This window comes from Macrosteles quadrilineatus, unplaced genomic scaffold, assembly GCF_028750875.1.
Source record: "Macrosteles quadrilineatus isolate MER2022 unplaced genomic scaffold, UCM_ALF_1.0 Scaffold_5__1_contigs__length_97177068, whole genome shotgun sequence".
NCBI lineage: Eukaryota > Metazoa > Arthropoda > Insecta > Hemiptera > Cicadellidae > Macrosteles > Macrosteles quadrilineatus.
Window position 1 is genome coordinate 14,420,252 of NW_026542598.1, and position 27,551 is coordinate 14,447,802.

At 34.9% G+C, this 27,551-nt stretch overlaps 3 protein-coding genes across 8 annotated transcripts in view; 2 read left to right on the forward strand and 1 right to left on the reverse strand.

Annotated features, from left to right (window-relative positions):
- The first annotated feature begins 231 nt into the window (after positions 1 to 231).
- On the forward strand, positions 232 to 14,017 carry LOC128994502 (probable rRNA-processing protein EBP2 homolog). The gene is made up of 6 exons (XM_054419098.1): positions 232 to 537; positions 6,017 to 6,103; positions 10,894 to 11,001; positions 12,335 to 12,535; positions 12,635 to 12,873; positions 13,740 to 14,017. The coding sequence occupies exons 1-6, from the start codon at positions 385 to 387 to the stop codon at positions 13,966 to 13,968; spliced, it is 1,017 nt and encodes a 338-aa protein (XP_054275073.1). The 5' UTR covers positions 232 to 384; the 3' UTR covers positions 13,969 to 14,017.
- A 1,244-nt stretch (positions 14,018 to 15,261) lies between these two features.
- LOC128994439 (S-adenosylmethionine sensor upstream of mTORC1) lies at positions 15,262 to 22,878 on the reverse strand. 4 transcript variants are annotated; one of them, XM_054419011.1, is made up of 5 exons: positions 22,648 to 22,878; positions 18,489 to 18,690; positions 18,105 to 18,316; positions 16,614 to 16,692; positions 15,262 to 16,189 (listed from the first exon to the last, which is right to left on the reverse strand). In XM_054419011.1, exon 5 carries the CDS (start codon positions 16,172 to 16,174, stop codon positions 15,338 to 15,340), a length of 837 nt encoding a protein of 278 aa, XP_054274986.1. In that variant the 5' UTR covers positions 16,175 to 16,189; positions 16,614 to 16,692; positions 18,105 to 18,316; positions 18,489 to 18,690; positions 22,648 to 22,878; the 3' UTR covers positions 15,262 to 15,337. The 4 variants fall into 4 exon arrangements, with proteins under 4 accessions (XP_054274986.1, XP_054274984.1, XP_054274985.1 ...); XM_054419009.1 differs by having other exon boundaries at positions 16,556 to 16,692; XM_054419010.1 differs by lacking the exon at positions 22,648 to 22,878 and adding an exon at positions 21,767 to 22,008 and having other exon boundaries at positions 16,556 to 16,692.
- A 3,629-nt stretch (positions 22,879 to 26,507) lies between these two features.
- Positions 26,508 to 27,551, forward strand: part of LOC128993812 (disco-interacting protein 2-like) — a 368,811-nt gene continuing 367,767 nt past the window's right edge. For all 3 annotated transcript variants that reach the window (XM_054417839.1, XM_054417836.1, XM_054417840.1), the window contains exon 1: positions 26,508 to 26,694. In XM_054417839.1, coding sequence (XP_054273814.1) covers positions 26,610 to 26,694 — 85 coding nt within the window. In that variant the 5' untranslated portion in view covers positions 26,508 to 26,609. The remainder of the gene's footprint in view (positions 26,695 to 27,551) is intronic.

Genomic DNA, 27,551 nt, shown 5'->3' on the forward strand with positions numbered 1-27,551 from the left:
AATGTTTTGATCAGGTTAAAAGAACGGTTGGTAGACCCGGTAGACCTAATGGCTTGACTGGCAAGTGGCAACTTTGGCAACCCTGCTGGTCAGTCACTCTCCTCCTCCTCTCACTCACTTCACTCCGAGTCATTTCATTCGTCATTCAATCAATCAATCACTAAATCACTTCCACTCGCCGCCAGTCGCCAAATCGCCACTCACTTCACTTCACTTCACTCGTCGTCAGCCAGCGTGACTCGTGACTCTCGTGAGTGTTCTGGCTTGTGTTTGTTTGCTGTTTTAAGGTTAGGTTAATTTACATTCTTTTTTAGCATTCTTTCAGAACATTATTTAGAAAGAAAGTATTTTCTCCGTTTGGGAGTATCCTTATTTATAACAATAATGTCTTTACCTTCATCTGATGATTATGACTCTGAGGGAACTGACTATGGAGAATTGTCAGTAATGCGAGATATGCATAATGAGTTAAATCAGGAATCCCCTGTTCCAACAGCATCTGATTGTTCCTCAGAGTTTTCTGACTCTGACTCAGAGGTAAGCCTTAACTCTCATGTGAACTATTGTGTGATTATTAAAGCTAAAACTTGGGATGTTTTTAGGTAAATACTGGTTTAATGTTATGCAGAGTATAGGTATTAGGCGTGCGGCAGTTACTGTAGGCTAGCCTACTGTCATAACCGAACCTAACCAACCAAACTTGCTGTTAATGAAAAAATCGAATGAAGGTTGAATTCTGTTAATTAAATAAAATTATGAATGCAAAAAATTCGAACAAAAGATGCACAGTTAAGAAGAAATGGCATTCAAAGCAAAAGCTTTGACAAAAAGTTTAAGTTACCGATGGGATTCGAAACAGGGACCTCTTGTATATCAGTCGAGCACTCTATCCACTACACCACGAACACCGATGGCTATAGGCCTACATCGTATCGTTGGGGTAATGGCGTTCCGGTCCCCCACAACCCAGTGACGTCACTGCCGGATGCCTAACTTAATCCTCCACGTCCAGTTACCGGACGCGTAGGCCCATCCTCTGTGTTAATGTTATGGTACCTACCAGTAGGGCCATCTGGGCCTAGCAGAAGCTTTAACCTACCTAAGTATTAGAGTGTTGTTAAACTTAGAATTAGGAATGAGCTTTAATACCGATGTTTTTTTAGTGAATTTCTCATTGCCTATAGGGAATAAGCTACGGTACTACCGTAGGTCTCATGGGAAGACATGGACCCGGGACTGATTTACTTTTTCGTTTTGAGGTCCCCATAAAAATCAAAATCACCATCCGTTAAAATAACTTATGTAGGCCTAAGTAAGTATATAGGCTATATATTTTAGATTATTTTTTATTCAATAAAATAAGGCAGCACTGAAAGAACAATTAGTTCATTAACAGGACCTAATTTTAAGTGTTAGAGAACATTTAACCCTTTGCGGTCGTATGCCGGGTATGACCCGGGTTTATACTCTGCCCCGAACGGTCGTAACCCGGGAAATACCCAGCAGCACTTAAATAAGTTGTTTTTTTAATTGTAAATACTGTTATTTACTTAAAGATACTGTTCTGTGGCGTTTTTAGGGTTTTCATTTTATTACATAGGCTATAGCCTTTTTCTATATTTAGTATTATTTAGAAGCCTTTGGAGTAGGAATTTAGCGAACGATGTCCATGACTTATTGTTGCTCTCTGGACAGCTGACAGTTGTAAACAAACATGGATCGTGCGGGCGAGTGTCTAGGCGATGATGATATTGAAAATCTATTAGAAGATGATAATTTGAGTGTAGTTAGTGGTTATAGTGTTGGAAATTATGAAACTATAATTGAAAATGATAGTAACGCAAGTGAAAGTGATGAAAATGAAGAAGTGATTGATGGTGTTAAAATCGAACAAGGTGCTGGTAACACAATTGGTGTTGCTGTAGACTCTAATTTTGTTTATGATTTCGATGATAATATTGATTTCAATAATCATGATTTAAATATACAACAAACTGCAAATAAAAGTATTTTTTTAAGCTAATGAGCCTTTTTCATCTACATTTGACATTGGTGCAGATGCACAAAACAGTCAGGTAACCAGTAGCTTACCAGGTAACCAGTAGCAGTCAGGTAACTACAATCCATGTAGTTGTAGCTGTAGGCCTAGGTTTGGAGATAGAAAATCACTCACCTGAAAAAACAATTTCGCCTAGTAAAGATATACAACAACATGATTCAAGTGAACATTTAGATTTAGTATTCGGTGATGTGCTGGGATTTGAAGAAATTAGGCCATGTAGCAGTAGGGGAAGTGGTAGGCCTATATATGTCGCGGTAGGCCTATATGTCGTGGTAGTACCACACTCTCAAAAATATAAATAAAATTTAAGTAAAACCAATTTTATTATGGTGTGGTTGACTTTTTCTTATATGTATACATGTCAAACAATAAAAAAAATATATTTTTCAATTTAAAAACTTTTTATTGTAAGTTTTTATGAATTTTTTAGCTTTTTATATTTTATTTTTATATATTGATATATTTTATATATATACACATAAAACATATATGCCTAAAATATACATTTTTAATTTGTAATACTATACATATAAATAACAAAAAAAAAACAACATAGCTAGTTAACAGATTAAAAGTTTAAAATATTAAAAATAATGTTGTTTTATCTTAGTTTGCTAATCTGCCCAAATTTAATTATGATCTGAGTAAGTTTTGCTATTAAAATTAAACCGGCCACAAAGGGTTAACCAAAAAGTGTTTTTTGACCTTTCGTCAATAGTATAGATGAAGTAAATAAATTTACCAAATTTTATCAATATATATCCATACACAAGTAAACTACAACAGTTTTCATTTCCTCCGTTTGAAGAATAACATGGGAATTTTAAATTACACTATTTTTGCATTTTTTTCTGTGACCGTTAGGCATACAACAGCACTTCAATATACTAAATTATTTCTTTTTTTAAGCTCTACAATAAGGTTTAAAAAAATTCCAAAATCTTTAGTTTTTAGGGTCAAATATGGGAAAAACCCCATTTTTACCCCATTTTTTTGTTTGTACCAAATTTCATCAAAATCGGATAATTTTTGCTAGAGTTATCGCGCTAATGGACGCATATATATATAACTTATATAGCCTAAATTTGAACGGATGGTGTTTTTTGGCCTCTAGGGACCTCAAAATTAAAAATTAAATCAGTCCTGGGTCCAGGTCTTACCATGAATACTACAGTAATAACTTATTCCCTATATGGGAAATTCGCTAAAAGAATAAGTCTTAATTTACTAACAAATAATATTTCCGACACTGCACACTTCTGAGAAATGTTCCAGAAAAAAAAAAAAAATGAAGGCCCTAATTCAACCTATCTGTTACTTGTTTATAGAACATTTCTTTTATAATAATATTACTTAATGTAGCCTAATTGTAATTTGTTTTTCAAATTTCCAGTAGCCTAATTTAGAAACACCAGTTAGGTAGGTACCGGTAGTGCTGTGTATCATCGTAACAAAATTCATAAGTACCAGTGTATCAAACTCGTTCATAAATTAGTTTACAAGATTAAAAAGAGCTTATTTATTCTTTTACCCAACCCTCCGTGTTAAACTTCGATATCCAAGCATGATGTAAACCACTTCACTCGGTGAAGTATTGAAACCCATTCAAATAACATTGAGTGATCAACTTAATAAAATGTGCCTCTAGGGAGCCAACGACGTTCAACGCTAGAAATAAGCTGTGCGTTTAAATGTTATTGTTATGCTTTAAAGTATTTTCCTAACCTAGCTTTTGTTTGTAAAAGAACGTTACTGTTAGAAGATGAGTAAATTGGATAATGAAAAATATTGTACGTAACCCCCTATTGTCAGGTCAGGTAAAATCTTGTTTCATTGTGATTTAGCCTCCGGATAACCAATATTTCAATAAAGTGGTTTAAATACCTGCATAAAAGTTGTCCACAATGTTGCTCACGGCAACCGGTTTCAATCCACAATAGGGATCAACATCAGGCCGATCAGGATGTCAAAACATTTTCTCTCTTCTTGCGAAGGTCGTCAAAAGGCGTAAAAAACATGCACATATAGTCACAAACACAAAACACGGACATTTAACATTGAAGACACGGCAGAAATTATTGCTACGACTCATCCCCGGCGAAGGTATAGTCTAGACTGCCGGTGGTCAGTGGAATCCAGTCGTACAATCCTTATCAGCTGTTTCATTGAGGTCTACCCACCCCCTCCATCCACACCCTTCAATACCTTGATTGCAGTGTCATAAATATAATTAGACGAAAATGACAGCTTGTCGTTCAGGACGTTCTGATGATCCGATTTTACAGCTTTACTTATATATTTCAAATTCTTCTAATGTGCTTGTCTGAGATCTGTCTTTTGAGGAGTGTAAAATATGCATATTTCTGTGTATATCTGAATAATTATGGTTATTTGAAACGAGGTGGTCAGCAAAAGCAGATGTCTGGGTTATGGTTTTCTTGGGCAAATGTTCCTTGAATCTCTTTTTAAAGGAGCGAGAAGTCTGACCGATATAGTACTTTTCACAATCGGTGCATGAAAGACGGTAAACTCCAGTTTTCTCATATTCTGGAGTTGAAGTTTGGGGTCGCTCTTTCAATAAAGTTCCAAGATTGTTAGTAGTCCTGAACGAAACTGTGATATTATCTTTGGCTAAAAGGTTCTTAAATTTATTGCTTAGAAAATAACCATATTTAGCAAAGATGAAGATGAAGTTAACATATTAAAATATATAGCCATCGCTAATGGGTACAGAAGCTCAATTATTGATAATCTGATTTATAAACATAGAAATAAAAACTCGAATGGAAACGAAACAAAAGCTCCCAAAACATTCTTATCAGCTAAATATGGTTATTTTCTAAGCAATAAATTTAAGAACCTTTTAGCCAAAGATAATATCACAGTTTCGTTCAGGACTACTAACAATCTTGGAACTTTATTGAAAGAGCGACCCCAAACTTTAACTCCAGAATATGAGAAAACTGGAGTTTACCGTCTTTCATGCACCGATTGTGAAAAGTACTATATCGGTCAGACTTCTCGCTCCTTTAAAAAGAGATTCAAGGAACATTTGCCCAAGAAAACCATAACCCAGACATCTGCTTTTGCTGACCACCTCGTTTCAAATAACCATAATTATTCAGATATACACAGAAATATGCATATTTTACACTCCTCAAAAGACAGATCTCAGACAAGCACATTAGAAGAATTTGAAATATATAAAGCTGTAAAATCGGATCATCAGAACGTCCTGAACGACAAGCTGTCATTTTCGTCTAATTGTATTTATGACACTGCAATCAAGGTATTGAAGGGTGTGGATGGAGGGGGTGGGTAGACCTCAATGAAACAGCTGATAAGGATTGTACGACTGGATTCCACTGACCACCGGCAGTCTAGACTATACCTTCGCCGGGGATGAGTCGTAGCAATAATTTCGGCCGTGTCTTCAATGTTAAATGTCCGTGTTTTGTGTTTGTGACTATATGTGCATGTTTTTTACGCCTTTTGACGACCTTCGCAAGAAGAGAGAAAATGTTTTGACATCCTGATCGGCCTGATGATGATCCCTATTGTGGATTGAAACCGGTTGCCGTGAGCAACATTGTGGATAACGTTTATGCAGGTATTTAAACCACTTTATTAAAATCTTGTACGTTACACGTTACGCAAGTGTGTGTTTACATCACTTAGGTGAATTATAACATTCACCTAAGTGATGTAAAAACGCTCTTACTACTCTTGTAACGTAAATAGCTATTACATGAATGTTGATTTAAAAATACCCTAGTTACCAACAAATGATGGCATTATATGAAGCTGTAGCTCTCTGTATTGTGTTATATAGACAATTTCCTTCATTGTAATAATAACTTTTTACCTTTCTTAAAAATATTTGTCTTGCCTGCTATTGTCTAGATGCCTGAAGTCCCCCATCAAATATATAAATAAATTTGTATTTTCTTCCAGCTTCAACATGCATTTGCTAAAGGGCTGCTCAAACCTGGATTGAATGTCCGATTGATGGAAAAGAAAAAAGTTTTCATCAATGATGTGGTAAGAAAGCTTTGATTTGAAGGTGTCCGTCAGAGGCCGGTGGAGGCAATGTCAGGGTGGTTACAGACTCGTTCAATGTGTATTTTTCAAATGTTGGTAACAAGTTAGCAAGCGAGTTGCCACCATCTGTCGGGCCTCTGATAGTCTACGACATACTATACAGGGTGGAACATGATTTACGACTGGAGCCCGTCACCAACAACCAAGTGATCGCATGTGTTAGGGAAATGCGTAGCGGCTCGGCTCCTGGGTACAACAAATTTCCAGCTAAATTACTTAAAAATAATTTACAAGAAATATTATGGCCACTAAAAACATTTTTAAACCTACTGGAGTATTTCCAGACAAATTCAAAGTTGCTAAAGTAATACCTATTTACAAATCTGGCCAGAAAAATTACATGAGTAATTTCATTGTAATGTCGTAGTACTAAGGGGGCGGCCTTAACTATTCTTCATATACTGTACATAAATAACATTGATAAACTCAACATTTCCCATACATTGCGTTTTCTTTTTACTCATCACTGGCTGGGATGGTTGTTGGTAATTTGTTATGGCGAAATAACATTGAGCGACAAGAGGTACCTTTTCTCAGACTGTGCAGAGACTAACAAAATTATTTATTTCGACCTTTAACATCTTCGATTCGATATTTTAGCTGATACTGTCCTGTTGCATGTTAAATCTGTCGTCTGATGATAACGCCATATAACTATTTTTAAAAGAGTAGAGCAAAAAGACCAAAAAGTAAGTTTTCATCTACAATGATTTTTTTTTTTTTTTTTTTTAATAATGAGTTTTGAGTTATAGCATCCCTGCAGTGACTTAACTAAAAATATCAAGTGTAATCAGTTAAACTAATCCCAGGGCTAACATCGTAATCTGAAGGTACAGGTTTCATTGTGTAACTGTTTGAAACATATTTTGCTTATATTGGTGATTTGAAACTGGTCCAAACCAATTATTCTTCAGTAATATTTGAGGTTTTACTGATTCTGGTTAAAAGACCAGATATGATCTCAGTAAAACTCTAGCTGTTTGGACATCTCTTTCATTGTACACTTGCTTTACCCTGATGGGTTGACTTTGTTGTTGTAGTAAATCAATCAGAATTTATTTATATTTATAATTTTTCCGTTTTTGATCTTTTTATTTTGCATATTTGTCTTTAGATTGGCAAAGGGCGCTTTCCTCGACGTATCTTCTGAGGATCCTGACAGTGACTATAGTGTCCGATTTAAAAAGGGGAACATCTTAACTTCTTTTAGTCTGATAACAACTGTATCACGTGGTAGCCTGTAGTGAATAAAATATTTGTTTGACTGTGGAAAACTGTTTTATTAAACATATTTCTAAATAAATTTGGTCACTAAAACATGAGAATTAGATTTAGATTACTAATTTGTTTAGATTTAATATAATTTGTAAATTTGTTATTTCTTAAAAGAAATCTTATTTTACGAACTTGTAGGCCTATAATTTGTAAAACAGACTTTTACGAACTTGTAGGCCTATAATTTGTAAAACAGACTTAGAAAGATATTAGTTTTGCCTCTATTTATCTAAATCATCATGATGAGACAGTTAAAATAATTTATCTCAATACAGTAATATTATCTCTAAATAGAACTAATTAGACCTATCTGTATGTGGGATTTTGTAACATCAAAGCTATATTTTGAATTATCAGCAACACACACACACATAGATAATATAAATAACATTATCAATAGACACTAACATTTTAGTGAGATGTTGATGTAGAAACAAAGTTGTAATCTTTATCATAAGTCATTAATAATCTTGAGTAAACTATGTTTTAAAAGTAGCTATTTACCTTAAAACTACAGTATTCTTAAAAAAAATAGTTAAGCTAAAAATACGCTACATAAAATTTTTTTAAAAATAAAAATGTCTAGGAATATGGTAAAGAGTCTAAATTAAACTTTAAAAGAGTTATAAGTTGCATTAAATTAACGTAAAGATGGACATCGCACAGAAAAAAGAAGGTCTAATGTGCAAAAACAGATAGGCCTATAGTCTTTTTAATGGTGACCAAAATTTAGATTAAGATCCCAGTGGTTTAAATTTTCTTTGCATCATGCTTAATGAAACACTAATGGTGGTCAGGATAAAATAAACACTAGTTATATAAATGTAGATTTTTGAAGTTACGGAAGTAGATTTAAGTTAAAGCTTGTTTCCCACAGGCAAATAACCTCTAAAAAAAAGATAGAACTAATCAAAATACATTTTTGGAACTAATGCATCCGTGGTCCCTATCACAAACACTGGTCTTCAGAGTTTGACCCTGCCGTAAGTTTATGTATGTGATGCGTTGAAACCCTGAAGAACAAGTTTGTAGCAAAATACACTGTTCTTTAATTAAAAAAAAAATATTAGAAATGATAGGAAATTAATAAGTAAGGGGATGTTTTTTTATTGTCTAACTCTCCTTTTTCCTAGGCTGTAATAGTTAACAAGAGTAGAAAGTGAGTCATTACACATTTGAGACCATGTTTGAAGTGTGATATTTATCTAGCACTTTGTATTGTCGAGAATATGTATAGACCCACTTTCACTCGTGTTTTAAACGTTACTTTTCGCTACACTACAAATAATAATTATTTTATTCATTACTAAACTCATAGCATTTTTTAGGTTATGTCTTCAATTTAAAGTTAATATTTATTTAAGTTGTTGAAAATGGAAACAGTTGACAAAACAATAACAAATATTTCTTTGTTAATGTTAGCAAAATCAAAAAAAAAGTAAACATTACTTTCGCATCGTAAACATTCTTTTGCCAGTAAACAATGTAATGATATATTTTTGCAGGTGATAAATATGCAACGAAAAAAGACCATTTCAAAGTAGTGTAGCGAAAAAACAAATTATATTTACTTAAAAAATTTATAAAATTAAGTAATAGGCCTATTGTTTCATTTGAAGTAAGATCTCACTTTCAAGCAAATAGGCAACACTTTTAGTCGAGTGTCATAATGTTTTCCTTTGCGCAATATTAAAAGATGGGTTTGATTTGTTGGTTCTTCACTAGTAAACCTCAAAGACTTTATATTGTGGAATAATTAAAAAAAGGTGTACTTGTACTTTGCTAAAAATGATATAGTTACACATTAATTTTATTGTCATCGTTAATCCTCCGAGTGTCACTCGTCGAAAAATCGACGCGCGACACACTTTGTGTAGTGTCACGCGTCGATTTCTCGACGCGCGAACATCGTTTTCGGCGAAGGCTCTATGACTGACTGAATCGGATTGAACTGGATCGAGTTAGGTATTGTTCTTCTCGTTATATTCTAAGCTTTCTCCAGAGGTCTGTCTCAGCGCTGTATGTTCTCCGAGCCGATCGTAATTGTAGCAGACAGCTGACGTGCGTATTTGTAAATAGCTAGGTTACCCTCGGACCGATGACTGATGTGTTTTATTACGTTTATCATTGTTTTAGTGTTAAAAATCAAAAGTAGTGATATACGTGGTGCATTATAAGAAGATTTAAGTGATTTTGAAGGGCTGGTTGATGATCCTGAAGAAGTAGGTAGTGATATTGATGTAAATTATCAGCCAGATTCCTAGCTATGGTTAGGCTATGCATTCTTAGCTAAACGCTATGTACTGAAATCTGTTTTTTGCCAATAACTTATTTATTTGCAAATCTACTTCCTTATATTATTATATATTTGTAATCCTCATAAAATTTAGAACAAAGTGGCTATTTTCAAATATTTATAGGCCTATAATTTATACAATTTCATTGAGCGCGAAGTTATTTTTTTTTTGAAATTTTCCAAAATATTTTTTTTTACCTAAAAAATTTTTTTGAAACAGATGTGTCTTATGTTTTATGTATAACTAGCTGTAACCCGCGGGCTTTGCCCCGTTTAACTTCTTAATTTTCAAGATTATCTCGTTCGCATGGCTCAATCACGTCCTGGTTGAAGTTTGTTCGCTACGCTCACTCACCTTTAGGTTGGAGCTCGTTCGCTACGCTCACTCACCTTTAGGTTGGAGCTCGTTCGCTACGCTCACTCACCTTTAGGTTGGAGCTCGTTCGCTACGCTCACTCACCTTTAGGTTGGAGCTCGTTCGCTGCGCTCACTTGCCTTCAGGTTAGCTCGTTCGCTACGCTGACTCGCCTCCACGTTGAAGTTCGTTCGCTACGCTCACTCACCTTTTGGTTGCAAATTAGCTGTTGTCATAAATGTAAAAGAAATAATAGTGCTGCACCCTGTTGGTAATCCTTGTAACTTTAATGCTATTGAACATCATAGAACAGAACCAACTTGTTTAATTGAAACAGCTGTTAAGATTCAATAATTATTCCATTTCTCATAAGGTTAACATGGGAAACTCCAGAGCCACTGGGGCGGAGCCCGAAAGGATTTTTGAAATAAGAATATGCCTATATGTTAATCGGGAATGTGAGCTATCATCATGCCAAATTTCAGCCCAATCCGACCAGTATTTTTCGAGTTTACTTTTCCCATACACACATAAAGCAACCACCTCTTTTTTATAATAGTATAGATATTGAAGCCCATGATTTTCTAAACAAAATGGTATATAGAACAGTAGGATTAACATTGTTTTAAGCTTCTCAGATCCGTTTTAATAAAACCTTGCAAATGCGCCAAAAATAGGCGGACATTAAGGCCTAAACTATGGACACTCGGAGGGTTAAAAGATTGGATCTGAGTTTAATGCAGTAGTATGGCAATGGTTTTACATTTTGTGATTTATTTTGATGGTCAAATTTTTCATTTTCAGGCAGGTCTTAGACAGAAGTTACAAGAAATTAAGAAGGATCTCAACTGGTTCGAACGACTAGATTTAGTTTGTAAACCAGCCCCTTTAGCACCAGAAATAGCAGTCCAGGTATATTGTGTTGTATTCAACTTTACTTAATTAAAATAGCAACTAAAATGTTATTTATAAACCATTACTATGATTCTATACTATATGATTGTAAGTGAGGTATAATTCATCAGTTAAGTTAGCGTTGTTGCAGGCTCACTCACCTTAGACTTGGTGAGTCCAGCACTGACTGGAGGCAATGAATAAAGAACCTTATAAGAAGCGAAACCGCCATATTAAAAGAGGCGGCGCTACAAAGATTGCCGCTAGCCGTAGTTCACGAAGACTTGGCTCGCGACGCTAGCACTTCCTACATAAATCTTTGTGAACTGCCGCTGGTGGGAATCTTCGTAGCGTCGCCTATTTTAATATGGCGGTTTCGCTTCTTAAGGTTCTATATTCATTGCTGGAGGTAGTCTGACTCTTTGGAACCCAAAAACCTTAACTCTGTTGTTTTTGTCCCTCATGTGGGTTGTGTGTAGTTAAATGCGGGACTCACATACAATCCTGAATAAGCAGTACGTTCTTTGGGGTCCAGGTGAAATATATTTACCAATCACTGTTCCAATGCTCTAAATCCAAACCATCCAAATTTCAGGGAATAAAAATATTTATTTTGATGTTTTAATGTATTGAATATGGTATAGTTATGGTATATTTATAAGTAATACAGAAAAGAGTTTCTGGAATTTTTATTTTCCTTTACATAGTTTACAATTGGAAGATCTTTATAGAATCTGCCCTGATGTTGGGCTAGTTCCAATGATCTAGCTTGAGTTGGGCTTTCTAAAAGTCATTGCCGAACAGTTGAATCTAAAAGTTCAGCAATGAATACGGTCATTTCTGTTATTCTCAGCTGAAACTGATTTAAAGTTACACTGTTTGCTTAAAAGTTTTAAAATTTTTGAGTATTGACTGACTGATTCCCCTTCAATTTGCCTCCTTGTTGCAAGTTGATGTCTTTCAAAAACTTCATTTATAGGTTTGACAAAAATGTTCTGAAGAATATTTACTGCTTCATTATAATCCTCTGCTTCGCTTATGTAGTTGAATATGGATGATGTCACATGATTGATGAGCAATTGAAGCTTTTCTTAGTCATTATCTTGAGTGATGGAAATGAAGTTCTTAAATGTGCTGAACCATTGTTGATAATCTTGAACTGCTGAACTGAATTCAGGATCTATGTTTAATTAATCTTTCAGGCCTTAACAGTTTCTCCATGAGTAAGTTTGTTTGCTTGATAAATTTCTTTCATGTTTAATCCTTGCACTTTTGGCAAAGTAAAAAATAACACAATTATTGAACCAGCTGCTAAATATAAAATTCTATAACACCTAAACTTTACTTGTAGATTGAGGAACAAGAAACACAAAGTTTAAGCAGTGGAAAGAACCTAGCCCTTAATGAATTCAAGAGGGAGACAACATTTCACAGACAGGCCCAGGCCGCAGTGTTGGAGGGACTAGCAAGGCTTAAAGCACTCGGGGTGGTTACCAAAAGGCCAGAAGACTACTTTGCTGAAATGGCCAAAACCGATGTTCACATGCAAAAGGTAAGTCATAAAATTAATATATTTTAAACTGTCAAGAACTGTTGTATATTTAGACCTAAATTATCTGTAATGATAATATCTTTGTTTTATTATTTATAGGTTCGAGCCCTTTTAACAAAAAAACAAGCTGAAACTGAAAGGATAGAAAAGATCAGAAATATCCGCCAACAGAGAAAGATAAGTAAACAGCTACAAAAAGAAGGAAAGTTGAAGAAGCAGAATGAGAAAAAAGAAATGCTGGATGAAGTGAAAAAGTTTAGGAAAGGAATACGTAAAGACTTAGACTTCTTGGAGAACAAAAAACCTCAGAAGCAAAATCCCAAAAAAGGGCCTACAAAGTAAGTGTTGTCATTTATTTGAATGTCACTTAGTTCCTTTGTGTAAATTGACCCTTAATATTTGGAAAGTGTTTAACTATTTACATTTCCATGATATGTTCAGATTTTTCAGGACAAAAGTAGAGTAACGTATAAGAAGGGGATTCAATAATTTTGCTAGCTAGTGTTAGGTTACAACTGCCTCTTCTTATCAGTATGATAGTGGTATCAATTCACCCTAAGCCCAAAGTTTTACAGTATATATGATGTGTCATGGTAAGTCCGATGGCGATAATGTGTGCACACTATTAATGTAAATAGTTTTACATCATGCTACACAGAAACAGGCACTTTTCCATCCGTATTGATAGGCTGGAAAGTTGCCCTTTGCTGTGCATACACACGGAAAAGTAACGTAACGTACTTTTACTTTGCACTTAGTCAGCTGATGAAATAAACAGCTATTTTATTTTCTGAAATATAAAAATATTATAATTTATGTTATGTCCTATCCTAAATAAATTGTGTTATAAGTTTAAAATAAATGTGCTGATTTAATTTTTCTGTGTAGTATGATGGAAAGTATTGTACGTTACTCGCCCGGCAAGCTTTACTGGACTTGAACGGAACTGTCGTGCTCGCATGTTAAAACACCATTTACCGGGCTAATAACGTAATATAACTTACTATTTCTTCTTAGTCTTTTGAGAATACAACTTATTAGTCCAACTTGCACTGTGTTGACACAAAAAACAGTGTAAGCTTTAGATATCATGCACACTTACAATTCACAAATCTGTAGCCTGTGGTAGTTATTTCAATCAAACAAAATCTTTATTAAAGGAGTTTCTATTTGTTTGATTTCAATAGTGTTCTTTATTACTCAGGTCACAGATGAAACGGCAGTACAAGGATTCTAAATTTGGTTTTGGAGGAAAAAAGAGAGGATTAAAGGCCAACACCAAGGAGAGTTCGGCTAGTATGGATGACTACAACAAGCCTTCTAGAAGAAAAGGACCCAAGATGATGAAGCCAGGAAAGAAAAGCGCTAAAAACTTCAGGCCAGGAAAAAGTAAAAGAATCAAGATGAAAGGACAGGGACGAAGGAAAAACTGAATCATTTTGTATCAAATAATATGTTTAATAAATTGTTTGGTTTTTTATACTTTGATAGTTTTTGAAATATTTCCCTCAGTGTCTTACTATGATAATTTTATAATCAGTGCATTACAGCATTATTACAGTTTTATCGCACTAAATTGCATTTTTAGTTCAGGTCATCCACAAAAAAGTTATGTTGTCATGAAAAAATGGGAAGTAAGAGCAAATGATTTTCTACTAGAGTGCTATCAACTAGTGAATTGACAAGTCAAGTATTTTAGTCTACTATATGATTGTTGGGCTTCAAATTGAGTACCGGTACTCTTCTTGTCCGTAGTCGAATGCCGGAGTTGTTGACTAGTAATGGCAACTCAGAGAGCTGCAACTGATCATTACATGCATACTTATACAATATATGGCTATGTATTAACAAGACTGATTTCATTAATAGTGGAACTAAGTGAACCTGAAGGCCAAACAACGCCATATTGCCAAGTCACTGATATCTTCTCTCCACATTCCGGCCCACATGACACTAGGCTGCTTAGATCGGCTACAGTCTTTGTATCAAATTTTGTATTTGCCACTTGTCAGAAAAATAGTAGGCGTAAAAATTAAGCAACGTGTCACTTATTTGTTGATTCTTGGTAACAGTTAAAAGAACTCTTAACACTTAAATAAAGACAACAGTTTAGGATCATCTTGATATTTTCTAAGGTGCCAGAACAAATTTCCAGCAATGAGTACTTTTGTTTATGTATGAGGATTATGAACACCATTTTAGAACAGTTTTGTCATGTTGAAACTTTACTGTAATATTCATCAAACTAATTCTTTGTCAATTACTGTACAGTCCAAGCAACTGTATGGATACTTAAACTGACTGATTGAACTGATAAAAAACACAAAAACTAACAATCTATCATCGCAGTTTTTTAAGTTAAGGACATCTTGGGCAGGGATGATCTTCCACACCTTATCATTCTTTGAGACGGTTAAATAACAATTAAAAAAAACCTTTCTACGTGACAAATATTGATCCCCAGAAAAAGTACTCGAGTGTAATACACTATTATTGTTATATTTATTTAACAAGTAGTCATATGACTGAAGATGGTTTAAGTCACTAGATACTTCACGTCACTCATTCATATCAGAACTATCATAATAGAAAGTTTTCACTTTTACAGGAAAAGTAACAGAGAATAAGGACTTTTTTATATATAAAGGAGTGGCATCAAAATAAACATTCCTGTATTTCAATACTGAACGGATCTGGTAAAAAAAATATGAACACAAATATAAATCAAATAAAAAAAGTATTTTATTCCACTGTATTCCCTTACAAACAAGACATTGTTATCCAAACAAATAGTAGCGAACCTTATGTAAAAATATCAAAATCTGGCAAAGAAGTAAAGTTATTTGCTAAAACTTCATTATCGTCCTTGGATCTTTCATGGCTTGTCTCTTGATCAGAATTACCAAAATATTCATTAAAATCCTGAGGGATGTAAAATAAATCCTCTGGTTTAGCGCCACAGTTCTGTTTACTTAACCAACATCGAGTAACTTCAGAATTTGAACATTTCCGATAAGCCATACAATGAAGGTGCTTTAATTTCTGATAGTTGACCCGCCAAAATCCAAGGGATGACAAGGCAAGTCTCCAACTTTTCATAACTTTGGAATTTGCAGTGGCATGTTTAGAGTCTGGAGTAAGAATGAAAAGCAGTCCACTTGTCTTCAATACCTCAAATGCTTTTTCACAACACTTGAATCTCTGTTTGGAACTGGGAAAGTACTCTAAAAGCAAGGAGAACACAACAATATCATAATATACTTTTGGTAAAACTGAAGACGGATTTTCCACTGCTGTTACTTCATCACATGTTGCTACTGATAAGAAATCACATTTCACTACATCTTCAGTAGCAGGCATTAAATCTACAGCTGTCACTTTAAACATAGGAAACTTGGCAAATGGGTTATAACAACTTCCAACATCCAATAATTTTAAAACTGGTTCCGGTTTCATTATCTTTGGCTCTAAATTGGTGCCAAAATATTGCTTGTACATTTTTTCCTCTTTGACAGATGCTTTTTCTTGGCCAGTTGAGTAGAAATATTCAACACACTGATCAACCACCCATTGTATTCTGCACAGGTCCTTATCTTTGTAATTGTTCTTTTCCCAAAATTCAGTAGCTAGTAGGCGCATGTTGTTTGCATATTTCTGAAAAACATCGAAAAAACATTTTTAGAGACTTACAAACACACAATATACAACTATCCTTAAACATCTACTATATGCTTATACTTAGACACTAAGACTAAATTTAAAAAAAAAATCATTAGTAAGGTAGGTTCAAGAAGGGTGGCGTTTTCTTGAGTTGCACATCTTATCACACATCACACACTACCTACTACTTTTTACTATGTGTGTTAAAAATGATATGAATAAAAAATAAATATAACGCACTATTATGTTTGTATTTATGTTCATAAGTTGAGGGGGTTGGTAAATATATAGATTAAACATTCTCACTGGTTTATGTGTTATGCAGTGTTGCAGGAGTTCAGTTACAAGCTGTCATGTTACCTCTAGCATGGTTGTATTCTGACAGTGTTGGTGCCAAGCCTCGTCTGCACCTACTGACCTACACTTGAGTCGTAGATTCAAATGCACACTCTTGATATAAGCTGCTAACTGCTGGTGTTCCTCACTTGCCATCTTCTCTGTTGACACAAAAACATTTCAGCAATGATATTTTCTGTAACTAAGTACAACGTATCATTTATTGTTCTTTTTGTGTTTCATTTACAGACTTAACTAAGACAAAAAATATAAATATGATTAAAACCAAAAGTTAAACAGAGGTAAAGGTAGAAAGAAGTGAAATTTAGTCTAAACTTTAGTTACAGTAATTATATTATACAAACAGAAATCGAACACAGATTAATCGAAACATTTGCAAACCTTCTCATGGTCCTGTAGCATTTGGATAATTTTGTTGTTTATCTTTCCACCTTCAGCATTAAGTGTAGCAAGGATAGCTCGGTATTTAAAATTGTCTAATATTGTCTGCTTGCAATGTGGGTGCATAATGCTTATTCAATAATATCTCTCATCCATCAACATGGCGACTTTATAGGTTTGAGAAATTTCAGACTTCAGTGAGCCGACGAGATTGGCGAGAGGTATGAGCTGGTTGGATCTGGCTCGGTTGTAGACGAAGTGGTTAAGTTGTTTCTCGTAGTCGATTGTAGCTTCTCTCCCTTGAAGATTATGTAAATATTTTGTTTTTGAGGTCTTCCCCTTTTCATTTTTAATCTTGAAAATTAACCTTAAAATCATTTAACACTGGTATTTACCTACCTAATAAACTAGGCTAAATTAAATACAACTATTCTTTCAAATGTTTAGTCCAAACTAACCAATACAGTTATTTTGTCAAATCAAATCGTGATGATAAAAATAGCCAGTAACAGCTGTTTTTGGTGCCGCTACATATTTGCCAAAAACATGGTCACTTTCAAGGGCTTTAGGACAGAAACTGGATTTTTCCCAGCATTGTGACCAACTCTAATCGATTTTACGTGGCCAAATACCCCATAATCGACAAAAAATAAAAAATCCTCGAACAAAAAGTTCGCCCGTACACGCGCATGTTTTAGAGTAGGCCTATAGGATTTTCTAAATACTTTTTTTTTATTTTTTATTGAAATGGGAACCATACGAAGGTAGATTTTAAGCCTAGTATGTATGAATGGAGATGATTGACGCGATCTTGTAGTCTTGTTACTGACTAAGGCCAACATGTTCCTTAGACCTTAATTAATAGCCCATAAGTTACTACTTCCAATGGCAGAGACCTACAGTTAATAGTGGAATCCGAACCATATTTTTCCCTTGTAATTTACAAATTTGTCTAATTATCAGATAGTCATAGCACTCACTAGTACGGGCGCTAATCCACAACAGAGAGTATCGCATCCACAGATCAATGTCTATGAATATCCACCTTTCGTGACGAACAAGTAGCTGGATTACAAGAACGCCACGGTCCCAGTCATGATGAGATAGAACTAGAATAGATTTTAGGGACCAATGAATTAAACTTAAAATACCATTTTAATTAAGAACTTACATGCTCTAATTATTGTCCTTGATAGTCTTAGTAGCCTCAAATGCAACAGCCAGTCTTGTGCTTAACTCTGAACGGTTGTCAAGTAATGTTTGAAGAACCGACAAGTCAAGCTCCAGCAACATTCCCGTCAACCGAGCCGCCAGATCAGGGTTGGGATAATGCTGTAGCACTATCTCGTACAGTTCTTCACCAATTAAATCCTTACTTGATTTCTGAAAATAAAAGTTTTACCAATAAACAATAATCTAGACCTTTTGAGTAAATTATAGTAGGATTTTAAAATACTTCTAAATATGTTTAATTAAGCAGCAAATGTTGTACATTAACCTTCAATCTTCAAATTGCATTAACTTATCAGCAAGATTAATTGGGCCTAAGTCTTACCTGTTTGTATTTCAAAAACTCTTCTTTAGCTTTTAGCACAGCACTTTCCAATTTATTTGCATCTTGTAGCAGCTCACATATTGTAAAGACATCTAGCTCCAGGAGCATGCCAGTAATTTGAGCACATAATGAAGTTTCTGAACAGGAAACTCGATAAAAAAGCTCTCCTCCTAATCTTTGTTTGGTTATGCAATCATTCTTCCTGAAATTAAAAGAAAATATACAATTTCAACATGCATAAAATGAATTTGATAGATATCTACAATGTGCCAACAAACTGGCCTCCATTCGGTTTATCTTCAAATCATTCAAATAGTCTCAATTCCAAGAACTATATATCCTACTGAGGATTTAAGGAACAAAAGGTTGATAAACACAATAACTTGAACCGATTCAAAAGGCACGTGTAACTTAAGCCTAGTAGGGCAAGCGGATTAACAATTAATCCAACAGTCAGCAAATTATTTGTTGTACAAATGTTAAACGAGCTAGCCCAAGGCCCCAACTAGGCCATGCTGCAGGATTCATGATGTCACACTACACTAGTGTATAGATTCGTTGATGGATACACTGCCATTTCCCATATGTTTTAGGTACCCAAACTGGCTGTTTGTCAGATTTTTAACGGTAAGATTTTAGTACAACTATCCACCACTGTGACGTAGTGTTACGCTGCCCGCGCTGCAGCATGGCCTGTTTTTCTAGTGGGGCCTTGGCTAGCCCCAACGAACCCAAACTCTTGTAAGAAAAGCAGTGAGCTACTGTACCTTAACTAACAATTACATCACTAAATGCCTACATTAAAATAAGACCGCAAGGTTACTGATACAATCAGTGTTGGGGAAGCTACTTTTAAAATGTAGCTAGCTACAACTACTGCTACATTTCCAAAAAAGTAGCTTAGCTACAGCTACAGCTACAGTTCCGCAAAAGTAGCTAGCTACAACTACAGCTACATTGAAATGTAGCTACAGCTACAATTTTAGCTACTTTTCCAAAGACATTACTTTTTATTCCACGCACATTAGGTAAATGTAAAATTAATTGCAACTACATTTTTACCGAACAAACATTAAAAAAATGTCAGTATTGTATCTAACATTAATTCGAAAACAAATTATTCCTAGATTGTATTTAATTTTTTGGCATTATAAACCTAACATTACAACAACAGAACCAAATAGTTCGGTGTCCCATCATATTTAGTACTTATTTTTAAATATTGCATTATTTTTAAGCATCTTAAATGTAAATTTCATTAAGTTCAAAGGACATACAACCAAACTATATTTTAAAAGCTCATTTTATTTCTTTAATATAGAATTGGCTGGGTAGCTGAGTGGTTATAGTGCTCGCCCAGTAATCAAAAGGTTGTCGGTTCGATCCTAAGAAAAGTCAGTAGCTTTTTGATGGTTCGAAACTGGACCCAGCTGTTCCTGATCATTGGGCTTTAAATAAATGATCCTGACTAATGAAACCGCTGATCTTAGTCAGTAACAAAGCTACACAGGTCATCACACACCGTTCTACACTCATCCTTCACTCATATTTGGGTTAAAATACGCACCTATGGGGCGTCCCCATCTCATTGATTGATAATAAATAATAAAAAATTCATTTATAGATGTCTTATACCAACAATTAAGACCAATAAAACTGTAAAACGATTATTTAAAAATACTTTTTTGTGTTACAGAGCCTAGCCTACTGAAATTGGAGTTTATTGCCTTTCTTTTAATGTTAAAAACGACATTGCTATAAACTTTTAAGTGATAAGTTAACTTGTACTATGAATAACACTTTTCAATGTCAAGAAATCGTCCTTTATTGTCATTATATTATGCATAGGGCAAATTGTGCTTCAACCTAGTTGGTACAGAAAACAGTATCCAGTAACTTATCCTGAAATCGGCTTTTCATGTAGGCATACTTGGCTATGTAACAAGTTGGCTATAGTAGGCTTGTTCTTGCAAGGACTAAACAGATAGGATTCCTAATAATTGAACTTGGAACTTTGTATTCGTCTTAAACCATAGCATACGGTAGCCTAGGAATTAATAGTCCTATACAAGAGCTGTTACCAGGAGCAAACTATGTTATTTTTTCAATGTAAGTTTCATGTTATATGGAGATGTTTTCGTTACAATTATCATTTAGTCTATACATATCTTAAATCACATCAGGTAATTTCCTCTTTGTTAATTTAGTAAACCTTTGAAAAATCTTCGTAATCTAACCAAGGAAGGGCTTGTGATGATGAACCACAATCAACAGCTGAAGCAAATGTTGATAGACCAGCTTTCTCATTATTTTAAGGTTTAGTGTTGGTTTCCATTAAAATCCAAGTTGAAACACTATCGGTATAATAAACAAACTAAATTGATTACTAATTTCCCTGTCAATCACTTGCAAGCATTCAATAGCTTCTCTTGTCACCGGTAACATTTTTAACGTCGTCTGCATCTAGCGATTTTATTTTATCTGACAGTAATCATAGAGTAGTAAATTCAGGAAATGAGAGCCAAAAATGTGGATAACACTCATTTAATGGCCTCCATGTCCACACAACGTTGTAATAGGGAATGAAACGGCTGCAACCAGCTGTATGAAGCCAAGAAAGTAAGGCCTAATTTTTTTTTAAATCTCAGTTTGAAAGAGGTTGTTTCACGTAAGGTTGAGGTTATGATAAAAATCACTATCTCAAACAATGTTAATGTAGCGAGAAAAGTAGCTAAAATTCCGCTACAACTACTTCAAAAATGTAGCTAGCTACAGCTAAAGCTACCAAATCTTAAAAGTAGCGTAGCTACAGTTAACGCTACAAAAAAAGTAGCGCGCTACTGTAGCGTCGCTACTTGTAGCGCGCTACTTCCCAACACTGGATACAATATCAATAAAATCCAGACTTTGGTAACAACATTTACAGACAAATGATTGTAATCTTTTCTACCAGTTAACTTACATTTTTTTCTTTTAGGTCTAATACTCTTTCTTTACACTATTCCAAACACCAACTCTAATAAAGCCATCCGTTATTGCCAGAAACTATCATTCTTCAGAAAACCAAAATAGCCTATAGGCCTAGGCCTACTGCTTTAAGAAAAAAAAACTTACAACATTTTTGCTAATCGTATTTGGTGAACAATAACCAGGATTAGGAAGTTAGCCTAAGTTAAATCCACAATCCTTACAAGTAAGTTACAAACATTAGTGATTTAGGCCGATACATTTGCCTCCAGGATTGATTAATTGACATAACATGAGGTTAAGTTACTAACCTATCGTCAATCAATCTTATACTTGTCGTGATGACTATAGTTTCGGGGTTAAAACCCTATTTTCAAATCTTCAGTCGTCAAATCGTCAAACATGTCTTCCTGCACTTGCCATTGTCAATAATACATTTTTATACATAGCCTCAACACACACAGAAACATTTAGATTTACAAAAATTATGTACAATTGATCTAGGCCGGCCAAGGACAAAACCAGACTGCGGGGATTGATACGACGTGTAGGTTAGCCGATGCCTACTTGATGACATTGCCCTTGGGGGAGGGGTATCAGAGGGTTATCTCCTCTAGGCCTATTGTTCTGTAGTTTTGCCACTCTGTCGAATAAAATGTTTGAGCCAAAATTCAATTTCTCATTCAATACATTATTTGGTGAATTTTTGATTGCTTTGTATATTTCAAAGTTTTCGAGAACTTCCTTCTTGTTAAGTTACCTTTTGTGTAATATCTCTAAATTATGTATGCAACCTTTTACATTGTGATTTTCATTCATTAGGTGTTCTGCAAACTTTGATTTTTGTGTTTGCAATTTAGGCTTGGAAAGTTTTCAACATAGGCCTACCTTTTATGTGCGAGTTTGTGTATAGGTATTATTGACAACGGCAAGTGCAGGAAGATAATGTTTGCCGATTTTGTTGTACCGTAATGTTAGCACGACAAATATAGGAATGATTGACAACAGGTTAGTAACCTCAGGTTAGTAAAATATTTGGCAATCAAAAGGTAAACAACATAGTTAGTAGGCCTAACCTCATTTTATGTACCTAGGCCTAGTGATGTTCATATTTTCAGCTGATAAAAGCACTAATATAATTTATTTGAGTAACATCATAGATAAATCATACTCCCTAAGGTAACATACTCACAGATTAATTACAGCATTTTTTAGCAAGTTGTCATCCACAAGTAATTTCAAAATTTCTTGATTGCTTCTAGGTTCACATAGCTCAGTGGCTAAGTCCTCAACTGCAGAAGAAGACGCTGGTACCAAATGCAACAATTTTGCACGGATATGATTATTCAAAACCGTTTTAGAATCAAAAACTGGAGGGCAGTTGGAATTACTCATTTAAACATATTAAAGATATTGTGCAGTAAGTATCTAAACTAATACAAGGGTTTATGGCATTACCTTTTCTTAAAATTATTTAAGGTTATGTTATGTATATTGTTTGTTGTTGTGTTGTGTTTACTAAGTCATACTGTTTTTTTGTTTTTTTTTTCTTGCCGATAAGGTGGCCTGGCCATTTTTACCCATGAGACCTCAGTATTCTCTGTGGTTGTCCATTAGTAAACACAAATTAGTGGCATTAGTGAACATGGTCCAGAGGCGCTTTCTCCGGCTGCTTGGTGTAAGAGATGGCATTAACTACCTCGACGTGAACGTCCACTTGATTGCAGTAGACCACGGTGTGCTTTCACTTACATCACGAAGAGCCGCTTTTGATCTTCTACTACTCTTCAAGATCATCAATGGTCAGGTGGACAGTCCTGAACTTCTTGAACTGATTAACTTTCATGTCCCAGTCTCCACCCGAAGATCTCGACCCTTCTCCAAGCATCACCAGCCAACTGCCTACGCTTACCATAGCACAGTTCCCCGTTTACTTCGTCTGGGAAATGCAGCTCAACTTGATTTCTTCGGGCCTTCATTGCCACTCTTTAGGAGAGTAGTGTTTAAGTGGGCTGCTGACCAGATCCAGCTTTAGTCTTTGTGCTTTTGGAGGTGCCTCTAGAGGGCCACACTTCAAGTGCCACATGTGCAGTGAAGTGAGTGTGTTTTTGGTTGTGCCTCTAAAGGGCCACACAATCAGTGAGAGGAAGTGCTAACTGCCAAGCAATATTATTCTGTCAATTCAAGTTTTTCTTTTTGTCTGAGATTTATCACTGTATCGTTTTCATTCTTAATATTTTAATCCCTGTTAAATTTTTTTAAACCTTTATCAATTGTTGTTACTCCTTGTTGTTGTTTTCTATAGTTTTTAATGATATATTCCTTTCAATTATTTGTGTTATTTCTATTGTTGATTGATTATCTTCTCGAATATTAATATCTTGATATATAATAATTTGTAATATAACGGGATTGTTATTTATTTGTTTTGTTATGTATTGTATTGTTATTTATTTATATTGTTATTTATTTTTATTGTTATTTATTGTTGATTTTTCTATCGATTGTCTTATTGATTTTGTGTTTAAGCTGGAAACTGTTTCTAGCTCATTTTCAAATGGCTCTGTCGTTGTATGTATGTATAATGCACAATGTATAATGTAATCTTGTTAAACCCACTTGTAAAATGGTGTTTGCCGTTTAATAAAAATGAAAATGAAATGAAATGAAACTTATTTTCCAGATACGTCAATAGGCGAATAAATTGTTTGTTAGTAAAAAACATAGATGTGGTATATAAAAATTGTCTGAAAAAGTATCTTATTAAAATTGTCCCTTATTCTCTTGAAGAGTTTTGGGAGAACAAATAAAATAAATATTCTGTCTTATTTTTAGTTCAATGTAAAACATTTTATTTTGTAAGATCTGACTCTATTCCTGTACAATTTTACTTAAATGAATAAAGGATAATTTGATTTTATTTGATTTAGGCCTAGTGGTGCATGTTGTTTTTGTTAAGTGAGATTCGGGATTCTAAAGATTTGACGGATTTCATGAAATGGAAGGTTAAGGTCACTCTTCTCTGCTTGGGGCCGATGAAGCAATGTCCTAACCCGAAACAAGATTGGTCACGGATGAAGCACCCAAAGGATTGAGAAAACATATACGTACTTGTTGAGCTGTATTTTGTGTTCTATGTTTTGTATGGGTTTGCAAGCTGGTGACTTAAGCCCCCACGGCCCACACACTACACTACCAGACCAGACACTCTGGTCTGGAGGTCTGGTCTGGTAGTGTGTGGGGGGTTTTAGAGTTTGTTTGCTTATTAGATAACTTCTTCTTCTTATGTTTTAATTATCTATCTTACTATTTATGTGTAGCCTTGAGTTGTACTTTTTTGACTTAGCTAATGCAAGAAATGTTTTGTTAATTTTAGCTGAATAAACGAATTTGAATTTGATACTGAAAATCTGGCGTACCACACACTCTGTGGTATGAAATGGTTGCCTGGGGATCCACTCAAGCGAAGAACATGAACCGCATCCTGGTTCGACAAAAGGAGACACTGAGAACAATACTGTGCCTGCAACCCTCGGAGCACTGCAAACCTTTTTTTTACCCAGCATAAAATACTCACTGTCTTTTTCCTCGTCATTGATGAAACCATAATCTTGGCCAAACAAAAATCCCCAACCCCATGACAAGAGCAACACTCCTACAACACTAATAAACAAAACATCGACCTACCGCGGCATAGACTTCAAAAATTCAACAAAACCCCACCTATTCAGGTTCTTTTTTCTTCAACCTATGCAAAAAATCTACCACCAACTCATACCTTCAACAAAAAACTCAAACAATACCTTACTCATTGGCCCTACTACAACGCATCTCAGACGTTGTGTTTGATGACCACACTTTCTCACGGGTCACACCCAGGACTACTAACAACCATGTATATCTCTAGCCCTGGGTCACACCTCTAGAAGAAAGAAGACCCTTCTACAGTTGAAAATTGACGATTCCCCGATCGGCTGATCGCGGAGAAAACGTCGGATGTAAGATTACATTAACATATTGTTTGAAGATGAGTTCCATACTTTTGGGCATCATTTTGTTTAAATATATGTTTATATGGACCATACAGCTTCTAGTGCACAGATATTAGAACTGAAACTGTATGGATCATAAAAAGAAGCAACTTGGTGGAAGGGCCCAAATCCCCCGGTACTAATAACTGTGGACGGTTCCTTTCAAGCATTAACAAACACGGTGCCACTTCCTCGCTGTGAGAAACGGATGATGTCCGGATCCCCGCGTTGCAAGAGGATTTGTCGACGATTCAAGAATCATGATATATCTTCACCATAGTCTGCAAAGCGGGGTTTATCAAGTTTTTATCGTCAAATACTTGGCCTCCCATAGAATTCTTTTAGAATAATCAACGGCAGTTATAACATATTTGAATATCTATCTATATATTAATAGGCAAGCATGTTTCTTTAAAACCTTTTTTCTCAGCTCGTGTGCATCGTAGGGAAAATCTACGCATACCGTTGGAAAGCTATTTTCCTGTAGGTGTGCAGAATCCCTTTATAAATTTAAATAGGCTCAAAGATAAGCACAAAAAATGAGTTTAAAAATTTGAAAAAATTAACATGGATCTTATGCGTTGCTATGCTGGTTACGAAATAACAACGAAATATAAACAGAAAATCAAAACAAATGGAAGAAACTCCAATCACATGTTTTATTTACAGTGTGGGGTGAAAATAGATAAGTGAGTACATTACATATTTTTGGTCGAGTTTCGACCACTGGACGACCTCTCGTTCATATAATTCTATTGAATAAATTCTATCAACTAACTATATAGATCGTTTTTATACTCATAAGTACCAAACTGTATTAAATGAAGAAACCGTTAGGATAAATAAATAAACGATAAATTATTAACAAAGGAATATGCTCGATTTATACTTTTGTTACATATAAAGCCCAACCTTTTAAATTGGCTTGTATTTCACACAATCGACTGTGGCGTCTGCTATCGGCAAACGTTGGCAACTTCAACTCCAAACAGTCCAAACTAATCAGTCTGTTTTGTGTCGGTGTTCTGGTTACAACAATTTTTCGAAATGGCTTTGTTTGTATGTTATATATGTGTAGTGTTGTGATATTTCTTAGATATTTTAGTGTTTTATTAGTCTTACAATGGCAGACTTTGGAATAGATATCTCCAAGCTTCCAGAAGACGTAAGGGACAAACTCGCAGAGTTGGATTTGGAACTCTCTGAAGGTAGGCTTGCCCAATGCCCAATCATTGTATGCCTACACCCAACAAATAAGTTATTTGTTTACTAATTTAACTCTGATGTAATAAGAGGATTTAAAACCAAGGCATGCAACATGGTGTTGAGCCACAGACTGATTTTTGAAAACATGTAGGCCTAACTTTATTCTGATTAAGCTTAATAGGCCCCTTTTAATACCGTAACTAGGACCAGGCCTTAATCATGGATTGTATTGTAGACCCTTATCTTTGGCTGCTAAGGAGTAGGCCTAATTATGACAATGAGTTTAAGTTTATCTCTATGGCCCTTGTTTAGGTTTCATCAGGCATTATTTCCCAATAACTATTTCTGTTCATAAGTTAGGCTATTAAAGATTAGGTACTGAAACTTGACTTGTTGAGCATAGGCTATTTTATTAGTCTCATTTTGTGAAGAAGTTTTCCTTGTGGTATTAGGCCTAACTGTTTGGTAGACAACGGTAGGTCTTACCGGTGGGGCTACTTAAATAAACGTTAAACCCATTTACGGACGTAGACTTTCATAATCTGTTGGCACAAACAACAAATTGTGAAAATATCGATTATTCGATTCTTTTATTCGATATATCGTTTGGTTAGGCTAACCTTACCTAACTAACCAAACGATAACCCTATATCGAATAATGGATAGGCCTATATTGATTTTTTTTTTTTTTATTCGGTTGTTTGTGCCAACAGATGCGGAAGTCTAGACCCCAATATTCTTATCACAGGAAAGGATTTAAGTTGAATAGGCCTATTTGATAGAAATCATTCAAGAGTAATGGTCAATTTGAGTTAGGGCTATGACCCAGCCTTAACATAACCGCCAAAGCGTGCTGGTG

What these genes read in the sequence shown, in the direction of transcription:
- LOC128994502 (XM_054419098.1), top strand. Translation starts at nt 385, where the DNA reads ATGTCTTTACCTTCATCTGATGATTATGACTCTGAGGGAACTGACTAT. An exon ending in AAGTTTTCATCAATGATGTG is followed by an intron (nt 6,104 to 10,893) that starts GTAAGAAAGCTT and finishes TTTCATTTTCAG; the next exon opens with GCAGGTCTTAGACAGAAGTT. An exon ending in CACCAGAAATAGCAGTCCAG is followed by an intron (nt 11,002 to 12,334) that starts GTATATTGTGTT and finishes CTTTACTTGTAG; the next exon opens with ATTGAGGAACAAGAAACACA.
- LOC128994439 (XM_054419009.1), bottom strand. Translation starts at nt 16,687, where the DNA reads ATGGCAAGTGAGGAACACCAGCAGTTAGCAGCTTATATCAAGAGTGTG. An exon ending in AGAATACAACCATGCTAGAG is followed by an intron (nt 16,190 to 16,555) that starts GTAACATGACAG and finishes GATGTTTTTCAG; the next exon opens with AAATATGCAAACAACATGCG.